This window comes from Taeniopygia guttata, chromosome 19 (assembly GCF_048771995.1).
Source record: "Taeniopygia guttata chromosome 19, bTaeGut7.mat, whole genome shotgun sequence".
In the NCBI taxonomy this organism is placed as follows: Eukaryota; Metazoa; Chordata; class Aves; order Passeriformes; family Estrildidae; genus Taeniopygia; species Taeniopygia guttata.
This window is the reverse complement of record NC_133044.1, coordinates 9665678-9691997: the sequence shown is the minus strand read 5'-3', so window position 1 is coordinate 9691997 and position 26320 is coordinate 9665678. Positions and strand designations below refer to the sequence as shown.

General features: G+C 46.1%; 1 protein-coding gene across 8 annotated transcripts in view; it reads right to left on the bottom strand.

Annotated features, from left to right (window-relative positions):
• The window catches only part of AUTS2 (activator of transcription and developmental regulator AUTS2), a 772098-nt gene that overhangs the window by 66989 nt on the left and 678789 nt on the right, over positions 1-26320 (bottom strand). For all 8 annotated transcript variants that reach the window (XM_072937285.1, XM_072937288.1, XM_072937287.1 and 5 more), the window contains one exon: positions 2126-2174. In XM_072937285.1, coding sequence (XP_072793386.1) covers positions 2126-2174 — 49 coding nt within the window. The remainder of the gene's footprint in view (positions 1-2125; positions 2175-26320) is intronic.

The window sequence follows — 26320 nt, the reverse complement described above, 5'->3', positions numbered from 1 at the left end:
TTTTCCTGATATTTTGTAGTCTGAATGCTAATCCCTTTGACAAAACTGTCCCCTATGCTTTTTCTGTTCTCTTTCCCCTTAATCTCTTTCTCCCAGTGGAAAAAAGAAAAAAAAGAGGGTAAGGGAAAAAAAAAAAGAAAAATACCAGCCAGCCTAGTTTGGCCGCACCTGGATTTGCATTGATTCCTCCCTTGTCATTCATGTTACCAACAGGAATTAGCATATGGCTTTAAGGGGAAACTCAGGAGGAGAAAAGAAAGATGCCATTTTGATGGAAATAAGGGGCAAAGGAATAATCTACCATCAACTAAAAAGCTTATTTGTGTACGGTTTCCCAAGCAAAGCTTCGAAAAGCCCATGTTGATTTTAGGCTACACAAAGAAACCCTAATCCTTTCAAGGGAACTAAATCACCAAAGAAAAGTACCTCAGAAGAAAAGGCTCCCTGTCAAGCATGGGTATTCACATCCAAAGGGATGCCACGAATCAAGCTCCATAAGTAAACAGCAATAAGAATGTGGGAAATGTGTTTGAGTCAAAAAAGAAAACCAAAGGAAGAGGAAGAGGGGCCTACTCTTCATCAGTCACCTCCTGGGGAGGAGAGGAGCCCCTCACCCTGGTTACAGGCCTGTGCCAGGAATGTGGATTCACCCGGCTTCTCCTGCCCTGGCCCAGCCCCAAGAAAGGGCTGCTCAAATGCCAAAGCTTTTTACAGCAAATTAGCAAAATAAAGATGCAGTCACATGTAGTTTGGGGGCCTGGGGTCACTCCAGACACGCAGCTCTTCCCTTCTAATGGCTGTGCCACCTATTCTCAGCCTCCGGAGGGGCCTGGGGAACCTGTAAATGCCATTAATCACAAAGGATAAATCAGCTTGCCAAGTGAGATAACCTGGTTAGACCACAGAAATAATCCAGACTGTACTTCCAGAGGATGCTAATACATGAAAAACAGGGCTATGGATCTGTAATGCAATTAAATCCAGGTATAATTCAATATGCAGCAGAAGCCTTCAGAAGCAGCAGCGGATCAGCATGGGAATCCCAAAGGTAACGGGGTCACATTCTGTCCCCAGTTAAACCATCACAGCTTTGTGGAATTAAAAAGCACAGAGAAACACTGGAATGACTCACTGGAGTAACAAACCAAACGCCACTGAGCAAACCCACACCCGGCCAACAGAACACACCTGAATTTCAAACCAGTCAAATCTGCCTCTTGGAACACCAAGGGTGCTCATAACCCCATCAGATAAAACCCTGGTTTACAGCTGGAAGTTCACCCTTTTCCAGGCACTTCCCATGTGCTGCCAGAGGAAAGCAGGACACTGGGGTAAAAACCAGATGCGTTTTCAAGGCTTTGAATTATACTTGTCTGTGCAACTCGTGCCTGGAGCTGCTCCCTCCACCCTCCTTGCAAAAACACCAACCAGACCAAAAAGGGGAATTACACCAAAAGGATCCCCAAAGCCTTTCTAACAAGGGCGCTCCAGGCCCAGCTCCACACGGCAGCTCTCGGGCGCTGATTTAGGGCAAGCTTTCCCTTAATGTGCTGTTATATCATTAGCAGCTCTGTCTTTGGATTGCTGTTTGGAAGAAATTAATGGGATACTGAATATTTAAATGTGGCCCTCTCTATCATTTATTAACTCTACAGAAAGCACACAGCACAGTAAGCCATGGTTTATGACTATTATCCTGTGAATACTAAACGTTGGCTGGTTATTACTGTCAGCAGTGCAAATTGGCTATTCATAATTCCACGTCTATCATGGAGCTGATGAGTAACAATCAAGTTAAAACATTTTGAAAACTCTTACAGTTATTTAAATGAGCTTAAATTAAAGCCATTTGTAAAATAAACTATTCCCTAATATTGTTATTTAAATTAATTCTGACCTGGCAGGCAATGCATTATTTAAAGCCTATATTTTATATTAAGCAAAGCAATTACCAAGCATACAGAACACGTCTGAAACCCAGAGAAACATAAAAAGCACTAACAAGCTGATTGCGACATTTCTGCAAGACAAGTTACATTTCATCTCCCATTGAAATTTCCATGAAAAGAAACGTGTGGGGGAAAAAGGAAAATAAATCTGTTTGGGATGTGAATTGCAGCCTTACCTTTATTTGTGACAGCGTTGAACAGTTTCTCAGAGCTGGCATCAGATGCCTGAAAGACCAATAAAAAAGAAGAAAAAAAAAGAAGTTACATTTTCTAGCAGTGATAGATTTCCGAAGGCACGGTGTATTTATGCACAGGCAGAGGTGTGTATATTTTAGGGAAACAAATCAGGAGACAAAACCAGGGGCGCTGGAAGCGGCGGCTCCGAGGCCGTGTCCATGAGGTGGTGCTGTTTGGCTGTGCTTCGCCGCCCTGCAGTGCAGATATTTCTTTGGAAAGATTCTATTTCATACAGAAATGGGCTTTTTCTTCAACATTAGCTGCACAGACAGTGTATCTTTGTACTGCCATTATCCAATACATTCCGACATTGATTCTGCGATGCAGAAGAGTCACGATTTCGAACCATTCGGCCCGGTCTCGGGAATTTCCAGAACTGCAGATTTCTTAATTAATTTTTAAAGTATTTTTGGGATCCCTGCTGTGTGAACATTCGATTTTTACCACCTTCAAAGCAGCGTTGATAACTTAGGTTAGTAATTTCATAAATTGCTCTTGCAAACTCTTTGAAAAATAAAGAGCTTGTCAGTATTTAGTATCAGTGCGTTTTTCCACGTCAGCTTTGCCTTCCTCAGAATAACTGATTCTTGACACCTCACTGAGTAAACTAATAAACCTTTTATTTGTCATCAAGCCACCTTCATCCAAGGAGGTTTTCCCCCTTAATATTGTGTTAGCAACTTGTCTATTCCTGCTGTTTCTCTGCCAGGGTGCCAGCTCAGCTCTCCACCCGTATAAAAAGCTTTATTTCAGTTTCACACAAAACCATTGATCTCCCCCTTTCAGAAATTCCAACGGCAGAAAACCAGGCAGGGAAGGAACGCTGAAAATGTTCATTTTGCAAACACCCCGAGCCCAAAAGCACCAAACACTTGGTTTCTGCCAGCTGTGTGCTGCTGTGTTTGGGCACACACACACAAAACGCACACAGGCACCTACAGCTCAAACTTCTCCCCGAAAAAGCACCCACAAAAAGCACCAAAATATTCAATTTCAAACCCAGCCCCACTGAGAAACAGGCTACTCCTGGAAAATACAGGGAAAATGTGCTCAGGAGCAGAAAACTGGGTTTTAACAGGGTTAAAATGTAACACTTGAGAAAGATTTTGATTTTTCCCTAGAAACTGTTATCTTGCTGAATTCAGGAAAAATAACTGAAAACACTGGAAAGTGGGCTGTGGAGGTTTTTTGTTAAAGGGGAGGAATTTCTCAATTCAGAACTAGATAAAAATCACCAGACAATCAACACATATGTTTGCTATCTTGACTGCACTAAAAACTTGGATGTGAAACTCTCGATAAATGAGTAGACATGGCTCAGACTGTGCACCACAGTGTAGGAATACACTGAAAAAATTTGTTTGCCCTCAAGTTAGTGACAGACAAGATTTCTATGATGAATTATTAAAAATAGCTTTATTCTTTTTCAGACTTCTAGACAAATTTTTATGAGATTACTGCTGGCTTATTTGAAAGCCGAGCTGGTGCAATTTCGCCTCAACTAAATACCTTGTAAACACTGGATTTATTACCTAATGATTGATTTATTACGCAGTGACGACTTTCTCTAAATTAATGAAAATATGTGAATAATGCACAAATTGAAGAGATCAAGAAGGCCATGTGCTTTAAAGAGCAGCCCAGTGTTAGTCCAACAAGAGGCTCAATGCTTTCCTACCCTTGCCAGTCAGCCACTTAAAAATAATCTTTCCCAGTGAATTTCAGCTGTTGTGTTCTCAAATGCAGCTTTTCTCTGAAGTCAAAACTCTCTGAACCAGTCCTTCTTTGTAAAAAGAAAATCCATTATTAAAAAGCGAACAAACTTCTTACAGTTTCAGCTATTACTTTATTTTACTGTTTCAAAACAAAACAGCACAGGGAAGTTCCATGTTTCCTATTTGCTTGATTTTCCCAAGCAGTACAAAGAGGAAAACACCATTTTAAGACGTTTGCTTTAATGCCAAGAGCAAACCAAGAGACTGTTTTTGAAGCCATGGTTTTTCAGGTGCAATCTCTTCCCGTGCTATCGCACAGCCCCGTCACAAACAGTGCAGTGACACCTGAAGGGGCACACCTCGAACAAAACGCAGCCTGGCAGATGAATATCCATGTAACATACATCACAAAAAGGAATTATTTTACAAAGACAAAGCTCGTCCAAGAGTGAAGCTCATTTTGCATTACTGACCACACACAACCGAATGGAAGAGCAACTTGAACTAACCACACTGCCTGTGTTACCGCGGAAATAACCCAAACGCCAGCTGGAGCAGCGAGATGAATTTGGCCTGCCTGTTTCCTTACTTAAAAATTGGGTTTTAAATACAAAATAGCAATTAGGGTGATGTACCGGCGATACAGAGGCAAAGACAATCTCTGCCAGCAGACATGCAGCTTATCAATTTCCATACAACTATTATTTTTCCACAGCTAGGCAGTCACATCACGCAACAACACTCCAGGAACAAAAAACCCAACTGATTAAAAAACCCGAAACAACTCAGCACTACCCCAGAAGGCTGAAATTCGGTGCCTGTGCGGTGCCGACTAAACCCTGCTCCGCACTGCCAGGGATCGGCGCAGACAACAAAGTGCCTTTATGTGCACGGTGGGTGCGATGCGGGCGAACCTGGATGCTCCAGCGGCGGAGAGGAGCTCGGCTCTCCCTTCCCTTCTTCCACCAGCAACTCTTTCTTCGCCCCTCTTTATCCCGATCTGCCCAGCTCTCACTTGAGCAGCTGATGAGCACTGTCTGCTGGCACCGTGACATTTGGGGACAGCACCGGGTTATCCGAGGTGCTCTGCCCGAGGAGCCGCCTCGGCTTCCCCATCACACAGCCGGAGCTGGTGACACAGTTCCCTTCCTCGCACTTCGGCCGTTTTCCCTTACAAATCCCCTTGTTACCAAGCACAGCTTAATCCTTTTCACCGCGAAATGAAACAAGTCAGCAATCCCTGGGCTTAAAGGAAAAAAAAAAAAAAACAACAAACCACACAGAAAAAAAAAAAAAATGACCCAAAGAGTATTCTTCCCTCACCAAGGGATGTGCTGCCGTTCGAGGGGATGTATGACTAAAATATTTCCTGTCCAGACAGCGCAGCCTGACTCAGTGCTGGCACGGCCGGGCCCCGCACCTGCCCGCGGAGCCGGCTCGCCCCCGCTCCCTCCCGCCGGGGTTACCTGCAGTCCGGGGGCTCCGCGGGGCGGCGGGCCCGCGGCTCATGGCCGTGCGGCAGCGACGGGCGTGTGCGGCAACTCCGATCCGGCGCGGCTCTCAGCGTCCCGCGGCCAAACCCCAACTAATCCTCCGCGGGGAACCGACTCGGCGGGCCGGCCGCGCGGGCCGCCGGGCGGGCATCCTTCCCGGGCCGCCGACCCCTTCCCCGCTCCCGCAAGATGGTTCCCGGGAGGAGCGAGCGGAGCGCGGCGTGCGGGGAGCGCGGAGGGCGCGGAGCGGGCGCTACAGAAGCGGTAGCAGGACAAAGAAAACCATGTGCGGCGGCGGCGGCCGGGGACAGCGGCGGCACCTCCGGGTGCGGGGCGGTGCGGCCGCGGCGCCTCCTCCCTCCCTCCGCGGCTCCAGCGCCGGCGGCTGCGCGTCCCTTCCTTCGGCCGGCTTTTTGGGTTCTCTTCCGCTGTTTGCCGGGGCGTTTGGGGGGGGCTGATTGTTTTTGTTTTGGTTAAAAAGTCATGCCCGTCCTCTCCCGAGCCAAAGCGGGCTCCCGCCGGGCGCCGTCCCTCCCGTCGCGGCCCCGCTCAGGTGAATTCCATGGGGGAGCGGCAGCGGTCCGGCCTCGGCTCCTCCGGCCCCGCCGAAACAGCCTCGCAAGCCTGTAATCCCCGCGGGGCGGCCGCTCTGCTCTGCTCCGCTCCGCCCGGCCCGGCTGCAGGCGCCGGCCGGACCCCTCTCGCCGCCCGGCTCCGCTCCGCACTGCGCGGCGCTCCCGGAGCCGCCGCCGCCGCCCGCCGGCTCCGCCCTCCGCCGGCCCCGCCCCGCGCTCCGCCGGGGTCCCGCGGCGGGGGCGGCCCGGCCGGGCGGGGGAGGCTCCGCGGGAGCCGCGCTCCCTCCGCGGCGGCGGCCCCGAGCAGGCGGCCCGGAGCAGCCGGCCCCGAGCAGCCGGCCCCGAGCAGCCGGCCCCGTGCAGCCGGCCCGGAGCAGCCGGCCCCGAGCAGCCGGCCCCGAGAAGCCGGCCCCGAGCAGCCGGCCCGGAGCAGCCGGCCCCGAGCAGCCGGCCCCGCGCAGCCGGCCCCGCGCAGACGGCCCGGAGCAGCCGGCCCCGAGCAGCCGGCCCCGAGCAGCCGGCCCGGAGCAGACGGCCCCGAGCAGCCGGCCCCGCACAGGCGGCCCCGAGCTCCGCGGAGCCTCCGGCAGCCGCTCCCCGGCGCGGTGCGAGGACAGACCCCCCTGCCCCGGGATGGCGGCACACGCTCACGAGCATCGGTCGCGATAGCGCCACGAACATCACTCCCTAGAGCTCCGCGGGACGAAAACGCGCTCGAAAACATCGCATTGCATTTAGCAATTTTTTTGTTTTAACGGAAATTTAATTTTCTTTTTCTTTCTTTTTTTTTAAAGCAGGAAAAACCAGTGTCCCCAGCTGCAGGCAGGGTGGCCTGCCGGGGATCCCGGCTGTTCGCTGAGCTGTGGTTTCTCTCTGAGTCAGAGACTCTCCTGACTACTTCCAGCACTGAACATTATTGTCAAGGGGCAGTGGATTTCCCACTCGCTGCAGGTTTTCCTTAAGTGCAGCACACCATTAGTAATGGCCACCACGATAAATAAACGCACAGCTACGTGATGATATAAATGATTATTCACTGAAGCACAGCACTTGGAGCCAAATGATGTTTCCTGGGAAGATGAGAGGCAGTTATGCACATTGGCACAGTAGCTGCATACGGTGAGATGTTTCCTGGGAAAGGGATAGGTGCTAAGAGGGGATTTACGGGCTTGCAAGACCATGCCCAGGGAGTGTTTTCAAGATTTCAAACCTGGAAATGGGTTTCAATCCCATACCGGGCTAGGAGTGCTAATGGAATTAAACTCCCGTGGGTTCCACTTGAATTTGAGCTAAATCCTCAGAAACAAGGTTGACAAGTCCTATTCACTCCAACTCCTGTGGCAGAGCTCAGCCTGGAGGAGGTGATTCTCCTAAGGAGAAGGTGGGAACTACCTATACCAGCCAGAAAACAAGTGCAGAGCAAGAGCTGTGCGTGCCCACTCGGCCTTACCTGAGCCAGGATTATAGTTGTTTGCCCAAAATCCAACGGCAGCTTGGAAAGATTCATGGATGTCATGGCTCAGCTCCAGGCTCACCTCGGGACATGGGGTGACTGCCCTTCTCCTGGCCCCGGGGCACCGAGGTGGCTCTGAGCTCTCCCCCAGCAGTGACAGGGTGCAGGGGGCTGCAGTGGCTCTGGTGGCCCTGAGCAAATCCCATTGCATGTGAGGGGAAGGGGGAATCAGGATCTGACTGTCCACACAAGTACAAGTGAGGGGAAGGGAGAATTATGATCTGACTGTCCACACAAGCTCAACTGCCATAATTAAGAAAGAACACCTACCAGTTACCCTGTAGAACTACACAATTTTATGCAAATATTTCCCCTTCGTTCCTCATTCCACCACCATATGATCCATTTAAGAATCCATTTAAGTTCTCTCCTTCAGTGGCTTCTCCAAGATTCTTATCTGAGGTGCAGTCCCACTGACTGTGGTGGTTTCTGCTGGGACAGTGGGGTGGGAAGGTGTACAAAGACCAATAATGCTACACAGGAGATGAACACACCCAGCACAGCTCCGGAGTCAGACCATGGCAACAGACACCGCAGCACTTTTGTGCCATGGCTGATCCAGGGTGGAAACACTTTGGTGAAACTGGGACAAGTGGTCTCCACTGGAAAATTAAAAAATTGTGGCCAACCTCAGATCCTGGTATGGCAATGGAAATGAGTTCTCCAGGACTGTCCAGCTGAGTAGGTCATTCCCACATTTCCACACTGTAACACCATGGATTTTGGCTGTTGAACAGGTTTTTACATCTAATAAATATGTATTTGCAGCTAATAAATACAAACTGCAAAGATAATCCTGTGCTATCAGAGAGGTGGTTTTCATCTTCTCTTAGAAACCGAACAGAAATGGCTTCTGGTCTGGTCTCTGGAATCAACAGAGGGCAGTGGCCAAAAGCCATTGCAGCCCATTGGACATGGATGTTGCTTGAGTGCAGATTCCAGTCCCCACCAAAAATGAATTGATAAAGGAATTAAACTGGCAGAGTGTTCTCTGTACAATCAGCACTTGGGGACTCCGTGGACCGAGGTGAGGCTGTACCTGAACGAGGAAATAAATGCACAGTACCAAGGTGTGGCAGCTCATGCATTCTTTGAGCACCTTGGTCAAGACTTTCCACAACCTGACATGGTAAGAACAGATCTAATTAAAGCCCAGGGTCCTCACAAGACTTTAATTTGATACATTTAGTCTGGATTAAACAACAGGCTTGTCTGTACTGGATTTTTCCAATGTTAACCACATGCCACACCTGAAATCACAGCACACACAGAATCAGAAATGCATTTACCTGCCCATCTCCCTGGGGCTGTGAGGGTTTATTGGCAGGGCTCTGGGCCTCATTATGTTCATTATTCATGCCTTAGAGATAAATTGAGGACCTCTGTTTTCCTGCTACAAAATTACACATGGACAAAATGCGTTGAGAAATTCTGAATGAGAAATTTGGAGTTCAGAAATTCACTCAAAGCCAAATTAAATCAAAGGGACCCCTCCTCAATTCTGAATGAGAAATTTGGATTTTAGAAATTCACTCAAAGCCAAATTAAATCAAAGAAACCCCTCCTCAATTCTGAATGAGAAATTTGGAGTTCAGAAATTCACTCAAAGCCAAATTAAATCAAAGGGACCCCTCCTTCCCACAGTGATTTGAATGCCTTTGGATCAAGCTTCCCCCATCCTGACAATACTTTTCTGTGCTTTAGGTTATGCCTGGATAGATTTTTGAAACCTTCTGTCTCTTATCTATGTGGGACCTTGCCAGAAATTTTTTCATCTGTCTGTGGTCTCTGTCAGTGTTGACATTTGTTTCTGCCACAACAACAGCCAAATGAAGTGCATTGAACTTGGATCAAAAGTAATTTCAAGATCTTTCACTCTCTGGAAGAGGTTTTCAGATCCAAGTATTTTATTAAAATGACCTAAAGCTGCCCAGACAGCAGGCAGGGAAGCAGACATTCGTTTCCAAGTCATAGAGTAATTCCAAAGAATTATCCATCTCTGGCACAAGAAGCAAACGAATATTGAAATTACAGCAGATTAGATTGGATTAAATTATTTATGGCAAAACTCACCTCACCTGGAAGGTTCTGCATCTTTTTTCCTGGCAACATGAAAAGTGGATATTCCAATTCTTTGGTATTCTGTCAAAGCCTGGAAACATTTATGTTTCCATTAAGTTGCTACCCTTCCCAGAAGACACCATGGTATCTGACTTTGGAGCATGATTACAGTGCCTTATAAAGCCCTCCATAATGCTTTGAAAACACACGAGATTTTGCCTATTGCTGGATAAGAGATGCAGGATCCTTTCCCCAAGAAAAGAATTTATGGAGCTGTGAACAGCAAGGACAATGTCCCACGCAGAAGGTGCTTAAACTCGGCACTGGGAGAGGCGCAGGAGAAGGACCTGTTCTCCTCAACAGTGGCAAAATCACCACTGCTGTGGCCATAAAAAGGTCATGAGAGATGCCAGGAAAAGGAACTGGTGGTGAGAAGGGGTTCTGCTGGAGTTGGGGGGATGTCTGGGAGCAGCCTGGCCCCGGGAAAGCACCAACACATCCCATGACAGCAATGCTCCCTCAGCATTGCTCCAGCAGGGACGGGGCACTGGGAGAGGGGGACACAATCAGCAATGTCCCTTTCTGAGGGAACAGAGCTCTGCATGTAGAACATCCCTGGGTAAATCCCCATGTAAGTAATGCTCTTCATTTGACAAAGCAGAAAACTTCTGCAGGAACATATTAATGACAGTGCAACTTTTTTATTATTTTTATTTTTCTGCAGCATTTGCAAAACTAAACCCCTTTGTAATCCCTTCTTTTATGCAGAACAGATTGCAGTTTTGAGCAGAGGCCCATAAACTGCAGGTTCAAAGAAACCTGAAACTGAATTAGCATAAAAGCTGGAATTCTCATTTAGAGGAACAGCAAGGCAACCGCTCTGCAGGCAGTTTTATGATTAGGGTTTCAAATGGAAACAAAGATAAAAACTGGGGCTCAGGGAACAATAGGGCTGCTCTCTCTTCCCTATCCTTACAGCTTGGCCCTATAAAATACTAAGTGGTCTCCACTGCTTCCGAGGACAGAATTTAGCCCAGGTTTGCACACCTGGGGAGGGTGGATAATTTTCTGAAGCCAGGCACTGTACCAAAGACAAATCCTAACTGCCCTACGTGTGTGAAGCCATTTCTCCCCCAGGTTTCTCTAAACAATGTGAAATCCTTCAGACGAACACCACAGCCATCTTTCCTTCCCTTCAACCACCACGAAGAGTCAGAATCCTGGCTGTAACTTGTCCATCAGAAAATGCCTGCATTTTATCTCTTCCTCTAAAACCCTTCCTGGGGTTTGAATTCCAAGTTACTAAAGAGACCGTGGAGCATTGGTTGGCTGGATGTAGCTCCTGGAGACCTCTCTGGGCTCTGAGCTGCTACCCACCCTGCAGTGTAACCAGGAACATAAGATCCTATCACTGGGTAAGAGAATAAAATATAAATTCTTCCCTGTCCACCAGCACTTCTGCTGTGCACTTCATAAATGTACCACTTTCAAGCTGTGGCCATTATCCTCCCCTAATTTCTGCCTGCTAGCACGTTCTGCAACTGAAGAAGTATTTAAAATTAATTTGTCTGTCAATATCTGGTACTGAATCACCTAATAAGAGAAATATTTTTCATTCTTTTCTTCTCAGTCAGAAGAAAAGACTTTCTTATCACCAAATAAAGCATCCATTATTGTGTGCTGTAATCCCATTCTGTCGTCCAGGTCATTTTTAGTCCAGAAAATGCTGAATCAGCACCATAAACCGATCAAGTAATTTCTTTCATTTTATAACATTCAAGCAAAATAATGAAAATCACATCTCATTTGATGAGAAGAATATATGACAGAAATCTCCTCTTCCAAGGATAATTTTCAAAGAGGTATGCCAAGGCAAGAAATACTGTTGCAAAAACATAGCTAATGTAGGGGCTCTTCTGCTGAACAGATAAATTCCATTCTTGACTGTCAGCTCGTATTTAGAAAGTAGACTATGAACAATAAATTTGTACCTTTAACCAGCTTCTAAACCATGCAAAGACATTAACTTGGCAAAAGAATGACCATTACTTTGATGAATGAAACATTCACCTAAAATATTAATGTATGAGATTATAGCATCCAATTGATAACCAAAAAACACCCACCCCAGTGCAGATTTAAATAACTGAGATGCATATGAGAGAAACCAAATCACATACATAAGAGGAGTTATTATGGTGCTGTTAGGAGAACCAACAAATGGAAAAAAAAAGGCTTGATAAATATTTTCCATAACAAAACGCAATTGGTTTCAGTGGGATACAGCTCTGTTTCTCATTAGTTATCCTTCACTTGTCAGACAAGTTCCATATTTCACCGAAACCCGCTGAGTATTCTTTCTAGTTTGCTGGGGAAAGTGGCTATACATTTAGCACGTTCCCTTTATGCTGTGTGTTTTCACAGGTCTTTTCTTTAAAACACACTGTACACGCTTTTGCTTCTTTCCCCCAGGATAGTGGGTTTCGACATCCAAGAGGAGTTTAAAAGCAGGTAACAAGTCATCACTTTTGAAGCTGCAGAGCAGCTGAAGAGGTGCAATAGCCCCAGCAGCCATTATCAGTGCCTGCCAGGGTGCCACGCTATCAAGTTATATGATAAAGCACTCAGCTGACACCAGAAAAATAATCATTCTCTCTCTCCTGCACCACCCCCTTTTTCACAAGGAGGCTTTTTACACTCATTAAATGCAACCTTATCTCTGAAAGACTGCAATCCTCAGCAAATGACAAGTGTGCCTAATCTCATTTTCTGACAAGCGATTCTGACAGCACCTTCCTTTTGATTTCTAAGACACGTAGCTAGACATATATTAATCTGTCAGTCATCGCCCCTAGGAAGGATGGAAAAAAGGAGAGACAGAGATGAACATTTGTGAATGTGAAGGGAACAAGGCAAGAAAGGACTAAGGGTCCTTTTCTGGCTATTTTAAGCAACTCAGCTGTGTTTCTCCACTCCTCCCACCCAAACATGGGACCTGAGTCACTCCTGTGCAGCACAGCCCTCAACCTACCTGTTTGCAAAATGCTAATATGCATTTTATTCCAGGTGTGAGTGTGGCCCAGCAGCTGTGGACTAGCAGCCAGCTGTGGGTGTATTTTCAGGTTTCCCCTGGTGCTGAATGCAGTTGGGCTCTCATTTCATTTCCCTGTGCCTCAACTTTCAGCATTGCATAAAACCCAAGTGTTATTGTCACCATGGCACATATTTTAGTTATAGACATGGGACTTCCCGATGCTGGTACTATAAAATGTAAAGCCTTAATTCCAAATTTACAGTTTATAAAGTGTTCTGCAATAACACTTTTTTGTTTTTGGAGCAAGAAATGCTTTGTCATTGCAGGCAGTGAAGCCTGCCTGGCTTTGGTCGCTGGCCTGGCTGGCACATGTTGGCAGGTACAGGCAAAGACAGGTGGGATAAAAGCATCAAGATTGAAAGCACCAAATTGGTGTCAGATCTTAACAACCTTGTACAAATTCTCAAAGTGTTGTAAAATGAAAGCATTTCATACAATCTCACAGCCTGGCAAGGTGCAAACTGGAGAGGCTGAGCAACACCAACTCCAGGTGCACTTGGAAGCCAGGAAAAGGTAGGATTTCCAAGAAATCCTAGATAGATAGAAGAAGATGCATTTAATACCTAAGGGCATTATGAGGCCCTGACAGTGAGTGTGAATTGGGGCAGATTTATGTGGATTTGCCATTCAGCAAGCGTGCAAAATACAGAGCCTTTGTGCAGGATGTAGCATGTGCTGAGGGGGATGGCTTTACTGGAGGAGGGTAGATTTAGACAGGAAACCAGGAAGAAATTCTTCCCTGTGAAGGGGGTGAGGGCTGAATGGATGGCCCAGAGCAGCTGTGGCTGACCCCTGGCAGTGCCCAAGGCCAGGCTGGAGGGGCTTGGCACAGTGGAAGGTGTTCCCATCCCATGGCAGGGGTGGCACTGGATGGGCTTTAAGCTCCCTTCCAACCCAACCCAACCCATTCTGGGATTCTCTGGTACACACTGGTGAGCACAGGGCTGTGAGATGGAAGAAGGCAGACCTACAGGTAGGTATAAAAGTGCAAATAAATGAGATTCTACAAATGGGACCCAAAGGAAGAAAGTGATTAAGTGAGGTGGGAAGCAGTGTTCTTTATCTCACACAGACCTATTAGTTCTGCTCCTCATAAACCTGCCTTCTCCCTCTTAGCATGTGAGTCATATTCATATTTCTACCCACCAAATGCTAAATTAGAGTAAATTATACAGATTTACCTTCTAATATTTGCTCCCTGACCTGCCTGCACTTGCAGAGAGCCTCCCCAGCTGGCAGCATATCCTCCTGCCTGGGGACATCCCAGTGCCACAGCTCCAGCCTGGTCCAGATGGGATCCCTTCCCTTCCTCTGTGTTATATTAACAGGAGAAACTTTATTGTTCATAATGGGATAAGGGAAAAAAAAAAAAAAGAAAAAAGAAATGAAAGCAAAGTACAAAGGGGTTCCAATGCAATGCTTTAAAGCAATGCCATTTTCATAGTAATATAGTCATTAAGTACTTGTTTGATGGTGCAAGAAAGTAGGCCAAGATCTTTGCTAATACATTTAATTAATCAATACCTGCACTAGAAGATGGGAACAATTAAAGTTTTTCTCCTCACTCAGACAAAGCAGCAGAAAGCTTGTGATCTACTTAAGGAGCTCGTCACTCAATGGGAAGATGAAAAGACTTCTTTAGTTTTACTTAAGAGCTGAAATCATGTTAATACTCGAGTGTTTAGGATCTGGCTCTCAAAAAGGCAGTAAATGAACAGTGGCAGGAAAGCTGCCTGCTGTCACCGAGTCCCCAGCCTCGTGTTTCCACCCTGATGTCATCATCATGGGGAAATCACAAATATATGCTGGAGTTCATTGAGCCTGAAATTATCACCAGGGATATCTCCTTGCAGAACACTTTGATAGCTGGGTCTGCTAAAAACACCCATCTACTGCTGATGGGCCTTGGAAGGGAAAATGTAAACCTGACCCTGCACAGTTTAGATTTCTGCTGGGTTTTCATTAAAAAATGAATTTTTTGGCTGCATCTCAGCTTTGGGATGTAGAAAGGAAGGTGTAGGAAGAAAAAGTCACCTCCTCTGGGGAAAAGTCACCTCCTCTGGGGAAAAGTGATGGGAGGAACCTGGGAAGTTCCCTGTGCAAACCTCTGGTTCAGGGAAGGAGAGATGTCTCATTTCACAACAAGGGTTGCTGATATGGGCATCACGTAAGAGAAAAATTGCCTAAAATCAGCCCAAAATGCAGCTGTCATCAGGGGACTCCATCTCTGCCCCTGCAGCAGGGGCCATTATCACCTGAGGGATATCTCTATTCCACTTCTCAGGAAACACACCTTGGCCATCATCCTGGGGGTCCACAGTCTCCTGGTGTTGGCACATCTCCCCTGCACCAACTCGCTCCACTGCTTGAAAAAGCTTTTCATAGGGGTCTCATGGCACGAGGAACAGCAGGCAGAGGGGAGAAGAGGGTCCCTGCAGCCCAAGGGGCAGGACAATCAACAGGAGACAGAGGATATGGTTGCTTCCCACTCCCCAGAGGAGAAACATCAATCAAGACCAGTGCAGGTATTGCCAAAAACTGATGGCTGCCCAGTTTCCTCCACTGTTTGACCCTCTGGTGAGAGCAGAACACCACCCAGGAACTCACAGCTTCCTCCTGTGGAACCCAGGGGTCCATCACACACAGGTGCTGACCTTACAGCAGGAGGGAAAGCACAGGCACAGTGTTGTGTTGAAAACAATTTCTTCATATAATCATTAGCAGGAATATAAATGCAAATGACCCTATAATTTGTATCGTGAGAGCTATCAAGCTAATGCTGCAGCTAAAGAAGAAGATTCCTCCCTGGCTATCGCTGGAGATGACTCAGGCCATAGAGCTGATCTCCTGTAAATTGCCTGCCTAGCTGCACTCAGTATTAAGCCCACCAGGCACTTTTGCTGTTTCTAATCCCCTTGTAAGAATGATGCAACAGCTTCACTAACGCTTACACCGAGGCTTCCCAATTCTTCTGTGCATCCTCACCTTGGATTGCAGGAATCTGCACTCAAAGCTCTGTGCAAGGCCAGCACACACACAACAAAAAAGGCAACAACAAAATAAGCAGATCAATTCTGCCCTAGTCCAACCTCCACAAATCAAAATCTCTCCAAAAGTCCTAGTCAAAAGGCCTTGGAAAATAAAATCCTTCTGACACAATTTTCAGTAAGAAACAATTTTCAGTAGCTCGCCAAACGCTATTTTTCTTTCATTTAAGATTCTAACAAAACCTAACTTCTTTGTCTCTCAATCTTCCTTGATCTCCTTCACTTTTAGCTGTCACATAAAGTCAATTGGCTGCACCTCTCTGCTTGATAAAGACAAGCCAGCTGGTCTGATGTATCTTTAATGAGGAGGTAGGTAAGACACAGTCCAACAAGGTGCTGAACACTTTGACCCTAAGCTAGCAAAGCACTTAAATATCTGCTTAACTTTTAACAAAAATAAGTCCTTTTGAAGCTAATGGGGCTGCTCTGGCATTCAGACTTCAGCACCATTGTATAAATTTGGCTGGATAAGGGACAGAGCCTTTGCAAGGCTCAGTTACTGAGAGAGCAAAACCAGCCAGAAGCACACAGGTAACCTGGTGAGAGCCAGTACAGCTGAGTCACAGGCAAACTGGGGAGTCTGTCTATCAGTAATTAATGTCTCTGCTGTGTAATTACAGTTGCACAGAACCCTGTGTTGTTGGAGCAGGCAGGGTTGTTCCTGTTCTCAGGTAACATTCCATCAATGGGATGGAGCACCTGCAGGATCCACAGGGCTGGAGGCTTGGCCTTTGCTTCAAAATCACTGTTCCACCCTACAAGAAGGAAGGGACAAATGCAAAATAAACAAATCCTAATGAATGATGGGGAGGTCATGAAGAGGAAGCTGAAAGACTAAAAATTATACAAAGCTGAGCTATTGTTGCTGAGGTGCAGTTAATCAACTGATCTATATCCAGCCTGGATTATTCCAGGCATTACTGGAGGAGGTGTGCCCTGAGAATCTAATAAAATATATGTGAGCTGTGATACAACTTTAACCTGCTTTGATAATACAGGGATGTTCTACTCCACACACACCTCTAAGAAAGGCTGCCAGATCTCATCACCATTAGTTATTAATCTATTTGTTCCTATAAAATTTTCCCATTTCCCCCTCCTTTTTCAGGAGTTTACTTTTTCTAAAGTGGAACTGATTTAAGGTAGGAAAAAAGCTGCAACATATCAAAACGTGAATGGGAAAATAGATAAGGAGATAATGTTTAACTGGGAAGGAAGAGTTATTTTAGAAATATTTTATATCATTTAAAAAGCACTGAGTACTATTTTATGCCTCTTTCTGAGGAATAAACGTCATAGTTATGAGTTTAGGTGTACATATTTCAATAGAAAAGTGAGACTGCAACAGATACATAAAAACCTCTTTTAAAAGTAGCTCAAATAGATTCTTCATGAGTAAAACACTGGCAACCTGAATTTTAGTATCATTCTCAGCATTTCAGTGGAGCATTTTGTTCATCTGTAAAGTGCTACAGAAAACAGAGTACAGATCATTCCTACTCAGCCCTGTGTCATCTCCGCTGCAGCAGCTGCCCCGGGGCTGTGCCGTCCATCACTGGGGCTGGCACACGGAGCTGGCCAGCTTAGTGCCTCCAGCTCTGTCAAATTTATAGAATGTGCCTCATGCTTGGGGTTATGGCCATTTATTTGGGGACTTTTAGCTGATCTGTAACTCCCTTCTGTGCGAACAACAAAAAATAAGATGTTCACCATTCCAGGTGCTGTCTATACAACATTACATAATATGAGAATGAAGTATTTTTCCTTAGCAGCACATTGCAATATTATGGTGTGAGCCTCTTTGTATCAGCCAGGACATAGACAGAGAAGAAGGTTATAAAAAGCTGCCTGAGCTGGTTTTATTTTCAGAGGCCTTCAGACCAAAGGCCTGGTCTCTGCCTTGGGCCTGGCAGGGAGGCTCCGAGAAGTCACCGGGGCTCCCTATTAAAATACTGTTAGCACAGACAAGAGTTTTGGTCTTCTTTTTAGTTCAAACGTCGTCTGGGAGAGACAAAGAAACAAAGTGCTTGGGTCAGTGGAAATTTCTGACAAAGACTTTTCTTCCTGGCACACACAGGGACAACCCCACCAACTGTGTGGGGTTTGTCCCCCCCCGAGTGACAAGGCAAAGGTCCTGATTAAAGGGACACAAAAGATGGCCCAGGACTTCAAAGCCAGCACACTGCTGGCCAGCGGGGAGGTCCCTTTCTTCCCCTCTCTCTCCTTTTAACTCCAGCTCCTGCTGGCTGTGGAGGGGCTTCTAATTGCATTTCACAGGGCCCGAACAAAACGTGGTCTTGTCTTCCACACAGCAGCGACCCCGGAGGACGTGGAGATGATGTGAGGCTTCAGAGCAGGAACAAAAAGAGATTCATCATGTCAGCAGGCCCTGCAGAGGCGATGCTGAGGCTTCTGCAAGATCATTTGCATGCTGCCTTGTTTCTAGAGGCGAGCTGGCAGCAGTGGCTTTTCTCAGAAGTGGTGCGGCCAGCCTCCTCCTGACAGCTTTCAATGTGGGGCATCTGCAAACCCAAGCCTTGGCCCAGGGTTTGACTGATCTGCAGCACCAGTGGAAAGCCAGAAACAGCTGAAGGTGGCTGCTGTGAACAGCAGAGATCTCCTTTGGGCTGCAGAGGAAGAACCTCTGCCCATTGATCCAGGTCTGCAGCTGGAGACGTTCTTTGGCAAATTGGGATCTTGACCAAATGGTACCCAGGCTGATTTAAACAGCCTAATTAAAATGCTTTCAGTGAGTCCAGAGCTATAGAAGACAAGGATTGGCTGAAGCCAGATAGATTAGTTGGAAGTATAGAAAAGTGGAGTTGCTCGGGGATGTGGGATGAGAAGAAAGCCTCAGGCCAGGTGTTCCACAGCCAGAGATGGGGCAGGATTCAAATCAAGCACACAATTACACTGGAACCCAGCACTTGACCACCTTATCTTCTGAAAAACCCAAAAGACCAAACAAGGTCTGTACTAGTATGGATGAACAAAACACCATCTCATCCCAAAATAACAAAAGTCAACAAAGTGCTATCCCTTTAATGTCTGATAGTCCCTCTTTTCCGCTTCCCTAATGAGATTGGCTTCCTTATTCTTTTCCTTTTTGCATTCAAATTTCAATCTGCAGTGAATTTTCCACATTACAGGATGAACCATATATCTGTTTTCCCACATTGCACAGCACTAGATCCAACACAATACATCCAAATCCCAAGAAGTAGAGTTTATTCCACGTTCCCTGTGCTCATGCCAGTGGAAGCTGGTGCTGCTGAGCCTGAGCTTTCTCCATGGATGCTCAGGAAGAGAATTAGACCTGGAATGAGGTTAGTTAGTCACTGCTGATTCATCATGCATTTGAGATTTGCATTAACAAACCATTCATCCCACAGTCCTTGTGTGCAGGCCCCTGTTTCCACCCGGAGTAGGGTTTTTTTATTTATTTACTAACTGACAATAGTGGAAAGCCTCATATTCACGTCCGAATTATAATAAATGCATTATAAATGAGTAAGTAGGAAACAGAAAGGAAATGATGTTTTACTTTTAAATGCTAATTATGGAGCCCTGGTGCAGTTAATGTGTAGGGTGTTCTGTCAATTTTTAATGTTTATGCCAAGTGTAGTCTTCAATTTAACATGAGCTTTTAATCCTTTGAGTACTAAATTGCCTTTTAATGCTTGCAGCACAACATTGTGTTTGCACAAAGTCAAGACTGAAAAATGAATTTACTACAAGATATGTGCATGTATGAAGGGGGGTGGAAGTACAAAGGACAAGATTTTTTTCTTAATGATGTTGTTGGAACTGTACAAGAGGAAGGAACTGCTTTCAGGATGTACCTGACAATTCTTTGCAGTGGTAAGAGGCTGCTGCTGATTTAGTATCTCTGTTGAAGCATTTTCAGAGAGCTCTTTCAGGTTCAAACAATTTATCCAACAACTACACCAAAAACTTATGGTTTGCACCCATAAAGCAAACTTGGAGGAAACCATGATGGAAGGAATTACCATAGAGAGGAACCTGCATAGTCAGTAAGACAAAGTACCTATGAAGAGAGGGAGTTTTTCAGGTGACAGAATTGCAAAGACTAAGGTTGTTCTGGAAAAGATCAATTATAAGGTAGTTTTCTGGCTTGGTTTGGTTTTGTCTTTTCAGCTGGTGGGAGGTAACAGCCCCAGGTAGTTCCTGGCTCTCAGGGTGCTCCTGTCAGTACCATGGCTGTGGCACAACCCCTGGGCTGAAGATGCTCATCCCAGCCCAACACAGCTTCCCCTTCCCACGGTGCCCCCAGAAACCTCAGCACAGGCAGAGATGGCTCAGGAGCCACTCTGGGGAGGGTCCATCCTCCCAGCCAGCAGGACAGCTACAGCCCTGCACACTCCCAGGGTGGCCTGGCCTGCTCCCACAGCAGCACCACTGGGATTTGGCCAACTGGACACAGCCCAGCCCCACCTGCCCCAGCACTGCCCCTCCCTGCAGTGGGAGAATTAGAGCAGCTTGTGAGGCTAATCCCTGTTTATCTCCTTGCTGAACAGACTTTTTAAAATGACACTGTTCACATGCTTAAAGCTCCAAATTTGACTTTCCTTGACAGCAGCCATCTCAGGAATCCCAATGAGGTTTATTTTTGGCAGTGGAGCCTTCACAGAATAGGCTTTGCTGCATGTGCAGCTCCCAGAGCACCAGTGCAGCTCTGCAGAGGAGGAGAACTGGGCACCTGAGGATTTGGTACATCCCAGGGATGTACCCTCAGCTTTGCTACCAGCTTAGACCCACAGGGCTAAAGCTAATTAACTGAAAACTCTCTTTGCTTTTTCTCTTCCCCTGTACTTCCACCATCCCTAAGATATTGGAAGGTTGGAAGGCACCTTAAAACCCATCCTGTTCCAGACCCTACCATGGGCAGAGCACCTTCCACTGTCCCAGGCTGCTCCCAGCCCTGTCCAGCCTGGCCTTGGGCACTGCCAGGGATCCAGGGGCAGCCACAGCTGCTCTGGGCACCCTCTGCCATGATCTCCCCACCCACACATGGGACAATTTCTTCCTAATATCCAATTCAAACCTCTCCTTCTTCATTTTAAAGCCATTCCACTTTGTGCTATCACTGCAAGAAGTCCCTCTCCAACTTTCCTGTAGGCTACAGCTATTTGAAAATATTTTTCCTTCTCCCTCATCCTTGCTTCCCATGTGTTCTAACACAAAGTTTATGCTGCCCACTTCAATAATTTGGTGTTCTGGGAAGAAGCATCTCTTTGCTTAACCCATCAGAGGGAAGAGCAGTCAGAAAGAACCAGAAATACAAACAGGGTCCATTGTTCATGATTAAATAATACAGTTTTAAAACATGACTGAAAAGGGAAACTTAGCCAATGAAAGGCAGAGTTTAAGCTAATGAATTACCACAGGTAGACAGGTAATGTTTAGACATTACTTTTGAAAAAATTGCAGTTGAAATTTATCTACAGGCCTTGTGCTAGAAACTCACACACTGATTTAAGCACAGAAAGTCTTGCACATAAACATAGAATCACAGGATCATTAACATTAGAAAAGACCAAAACACCACCATACTTTATAGACTGATAAAGGAAAATCCATACTTTAAAGAATCAAATATATGTCCTTATTTGCTCAATGGCTTTGATCTGGTGATTTAATTTAGGCAGATAAAACTGAATTAGATGCCAGTTTTAAAAGCCTGGTCTTCAAATGCTGGACTCACATTTTGGGAAGCGAGGGACAGATCAGAACACACAGCCAGGGAAGGCACATCCCACCCTGCAGCAGCACAAAGCCTCTGGAGCATCACCACGTGCATGGCTCCACAAGGACACGGCAGCACAGAACTGCTCCAGGCAAATATTCCACACATGTAAATACTCCTGTACGAGGCTTGGATCTTCAATAGGAGAGTTGGAAAAATAAACCCATCTTTTTGCATGAGATGGATCTAAGAAGAGGGCTGGGGTTTGGCTGGTGGGACACTCTGGAGCTGGTGGTGGTGGCAGTGGGGACAGGGACACACAGATGTCCTGGTACACAGTTCTGCAGGTGAATGAAGGTAGGAACCCCACTGCCACAAACCACTGACCAACTGTTATGCTTTTTAAAATAAGACAGGAACAAAGTCTTTTGTATTTGAAGCATATTTTGATTTGCCTTACATTTCCAAGCCTCTTTTCCAAGCTTCTTTCTTATACTATTTTTTCTCCCCTCACACAGGTTTTTTAATCTTCACATTCAGAGCTGAATTTTTCTTTTTTCTTTTCCATGCCATCGAGGTGAAGAGTGTCTATTTTAGATCTTGTTCATTAATGTATCGAGGCATCTTACTTTGTATTACTTCCATATCTTGATGTTATCTAAAGCTTTTTATATAGTGAGAGAGAAATTACAAGGTTTATAATTCCCTCATACATGTAACAAAAATGATAAAGCGTGAAATTGCGGAGCTGTGACTGATTTTCTATAAAAGTTCAACAATTTCCAGCAGGCTACAGCTGAGCTGGGGTTGAATTTGCTCTGTGCCTTTAGGTCTTGGTGATGTTCATCTGTGTGTGTATGTGCATGTCATTATAAACTTGGATATGTGTCAAATAGATGTCAGAGGAGGTCAGGGAGATGCTCTGAGGGCTGGAGCCCCTCAGCTCAGGACCCAGGCTGGGAGAGCTGGGGGTGCTCACCTGGAGAGGAGAAGGCTCCAGGGAGAGCTCAGAGCTCCTGCCAGAGCCTAAAGGGGCTCCAGGAGAGCTGGAGAGGGACTGGGGACAAGGGATGGAGGGACAGGACACAGGGAATGGCTTCAAATGGACAGAGGGCAGGGATGGATGGGAGATTGGGAATTAGGAATTGTTCCTGTGAGGGTGGGCAGGCCCTGGCACAGGTGCCCAGAGCAGCTGTGGCTGCCCCTGGATCCCTGGCAGTGCCCAAGGCCAGGCTGGACAGGGCTGGGAGCAGCCTGGGACAGTGGGAGGTGTCCCTGCCCATGGATGGGGTGGAAGGAGATGAGCTTTACAGATCCTTCCAACCCAAACCATCCTGTAACTCTGATTCTATAAATAAATCACACTTGGGTGAAAACCAACATTAAACCACCAGATAAAACTCTTCTGAGAGGATGCAGCATGTCTGCAGCAGTTTTGGAATTACACTGCAATTCTGTAAAACACCAGACAGCTCTTTTATAGGTCTTTTAAGCAGATGAAAGAAGGGATTCAATTTACCCACATCTGCAAAATCCTGCTTGGGGGAATAAACACTGAGCAAGAAACTTCTCATTCTTTGTGCACCTGCCTAGGGTAAAGGCAACACAATACTGGCTTTACTCCTGGGCTTTTGAACACATCTTGCTTTTGACCAAGCTACAGATACAGCAGCCCTAAATTGCTGGTTAGACCTCCCTGGAGAGTATCCAAGTCCCACACTGTGCTCTTGGAGTCATGGAAATGAAGAAAGCTCAGCACGTCCAAGGATCTGGCGAGATCAGGCCAGAGTCACTCCAAGAACAGTAAGTCAGGTTTTGGACAGACCAGGCACAACCAGCCTCTTCAAATGTGCCACTAAGGACAAGGGCCCAACTCCTCGTGTTCTTCTGAAGCCCAGGTGAAATTAAATCTCTCTCGTTAGTCATCATTCACCCAATTTCTTCTACACTGCTGGTGTCAGATAATTACAAATGCCTTGGTAGTGCCAGGATCCCCATCCCCCATGTCCAGGGCATCCTGAGGGCAGCCCTGTGTCCACCACAGCTGCAGCAGCCCAATGCCTCTGTTCCTGGGCTTGTTGGCAGTGCTGATGAGGCCTTGCAGCTCACCAGAGTCAGCTACAGAGTGGAAAGGAATATTCCAAGTGTGGGATTTGTCCATGAAAACAGGTTCCTCTCCCTAAGCCAGATTTCAGGGAATACATCAGTGTCACATTGCCTTGGCTCACACCCACCTCCCAAGTGCCTTAAATATCCAAGTCTATTGAGTTAACTGTTCCTGTCATTCATCCCTACAGCACACTAGACAATGGTCACCCTTTAAGAGAAAAGAATTTAAAAATAGGTGTGAATTTAAAAGACTTAATATGAAATATAAAGCATTTTTGCCACAATGCCTACTGTTTAACTGGCCATGTTTTGCAGTGATGAGGGTGACTTGGTCTAGAGACAGATTTTAAACACTGGACAGCACAGCTGCTCTTGTCCAAGAGCTTCCCCATGCCACATCAGCTCCTGTCACACACACATCCACCCCTGCACGCTGCTCAGCCGTGGCCCCAACATCATGGAAGTGTTGGGAATTTGGCTTCACAAAGTGCCAGGGGAGGTCCAGGACTCCTGGACCAGCTGGCTGCTGTCCCACATCCTATCACACCTTTGAGGTGTTCCCTTCCCTTCACTGTGGTCCAGGGGGGCTGGAAGAGCCCTGGAAAGGCTGGAGAAGCCACGGAAGCCCTGCCTGGCAATGGCACACACCACTTCAGCCCTACTAGCTCACAAATCCATCCTTATTTAAATATATGCATGTGCAAATATTTTTAGAAAGTCTCAAGCACGTACTCCAGCATGGCAGCAGCTTCCAAAAGCAGTGGATTTCACTAAATCATTTCTACTGCCCGAGTTTAAAATACAGGATAAATATTGTCCACATGAACTACAGCAGCACTCCCAGGCACTCCAGCACACGGGGCTGTGCATGGCCATGATGTGACCCTGCTGCCACTGCTGGAGACTTGTCACCCACCAGCTTGTCTTAGTGACTAATAAGGGAACTCAAATCATGTTATGACAGGTTTTGATTTCCTTAATTTTAGACCAAATGTGGAAATCAGGTGAGCTCAGGAAAGCTAAGTGGCATATGAGCTTGGAAAGGAGGTGGAAACCCAAACTCCCCTCGTGCCAGTCTTGCACATAAACTGGAAGTCTGTAAGTTTCCTTAAAAATGTATAATTGAGAAATTCCAGAGTTGTTTTTTTATATTATTGCATTGCCTAAGAGCTTTTCCGACGAACTTGGATCCTGGGTGTGTAAAACAACATCTCTGTCTCAGAGCTGTACATTACACACACTGAGACATTCATTGCCTAGCTGAATCCAGCCTAATGCACTGCATTTATTTCCTAAAAGCATTCAGAGGAGAAATGAAAGGGCAAACAAAATAAACCCCAATGTTACTTAGGAATTAAATACACATAGTTTTTACTACTTGGTAGTTTCCTTCTTTACAATTCATAAAAGCCAGGCAGGGAGGCAGAAGTTTCCTCACTCCTAGTGATGAGTGAAGGCTGGCCCCTGCCTCGGTGATCCTGCAGAAACTGCCTGTGTCTGTGGGACCTGAGGCAGCATCCCTGCCTGCCCAGCTGTCACACCTCTTGTTCAGCTCTCTCCTGTGCTAATCTCTCCCTGCTCAGCCCCAGATAACACAATGCATCCCCTCTTCTCCTTTCTGAGCTTATTTGCAGACGTAGCCATCCATAAGAAGCTTTAAATGCGTATTACACTCCAGGAAAAACCCCTGTGGCCCACCAAGTCGTGGGCTGGAAAACCAGTTTAGATTCGCAGAGAAGCTGGTATTGAAATCCTTGAGGACATAGCATTCCCCTGCCATGCGTTTAAAGCCCTGTGAATAATAAAGGAGCCCTGGTAATTTTGCTAAAAAATGAAATTCTATCATTTCTGCAGAATAAACAAAAACAAACCAATGCATTAGCTATGCAGTACTTCTCAGCACCACACTTTGAATGCATCATTAAAGACAGATTTTACCCATGAAAAGTGTTTTTAAAAAGTAATAAATACACAAAACTTTACATATACTTTTCATTTCATTCCTATATCCTCTCTGTGGGAGGTGGACTCAGATTAAGTTGGTATAGCCAATTCCTCCAGCTGCAGGAAGCTGGAGCCCTATTTCTTACAGCTCACATATTGCATGCTATGCTCTAAACTAGATCCTACCTGGTGCCATGAAATCGGAAAGTTTAAATCTATGATATCCACTGATATTAGAAATGAAAGTAAGTAAAGAGCAGCTAGAATGTAATCTCACTGTCATCAACATCAAGTTCCTATTCCCTTTTCCAGGTCTAAGTACTCAGCAAGGACAATTCTCTGATTTTTCTCTCCTGAAAAAGCTGATTTACTGCAGGATTCAGCTGGAATCCTCTTTGCTCAAATCTAAGATGGCTTTATTAGCGACATGAGAAGCTGTTTTTGAAGAAAGAGCACACCACTAAAAAAGTGAATGTGCGAATTGCTGTGGGCAACATCTTTGCTGGCCCAGTCTTGACAAAGCAGTGTTGCCTTGACCCTCTTCCAGTTCAGGAAATATCACCACAGATTTGAGGCAGGACCAAACTGCAGCTTGGTGTCCCAGCTGCTGCTGTGGTGATGCTCTAAGGAAGGCAAAACAACCCTCACACCCGAATGCATCCTCAAGGAGGGGAAAAAGAAAAGTACCTATGGATACCAAAAGCCTCAAGGATATTAAACAAGTAAACAGCAGCTACAGCCCACAAGATATGGACAAGCCTCCTTACAGCCTCCTCCAGTGACAGAACCAGAGTTCCTAAAGGCTGCTTAGCACTTTTGGTTGTATCTCAAAAATCCTATAAAATAAAGGGATAGAGTCTTCTCTCTGGCATAGAG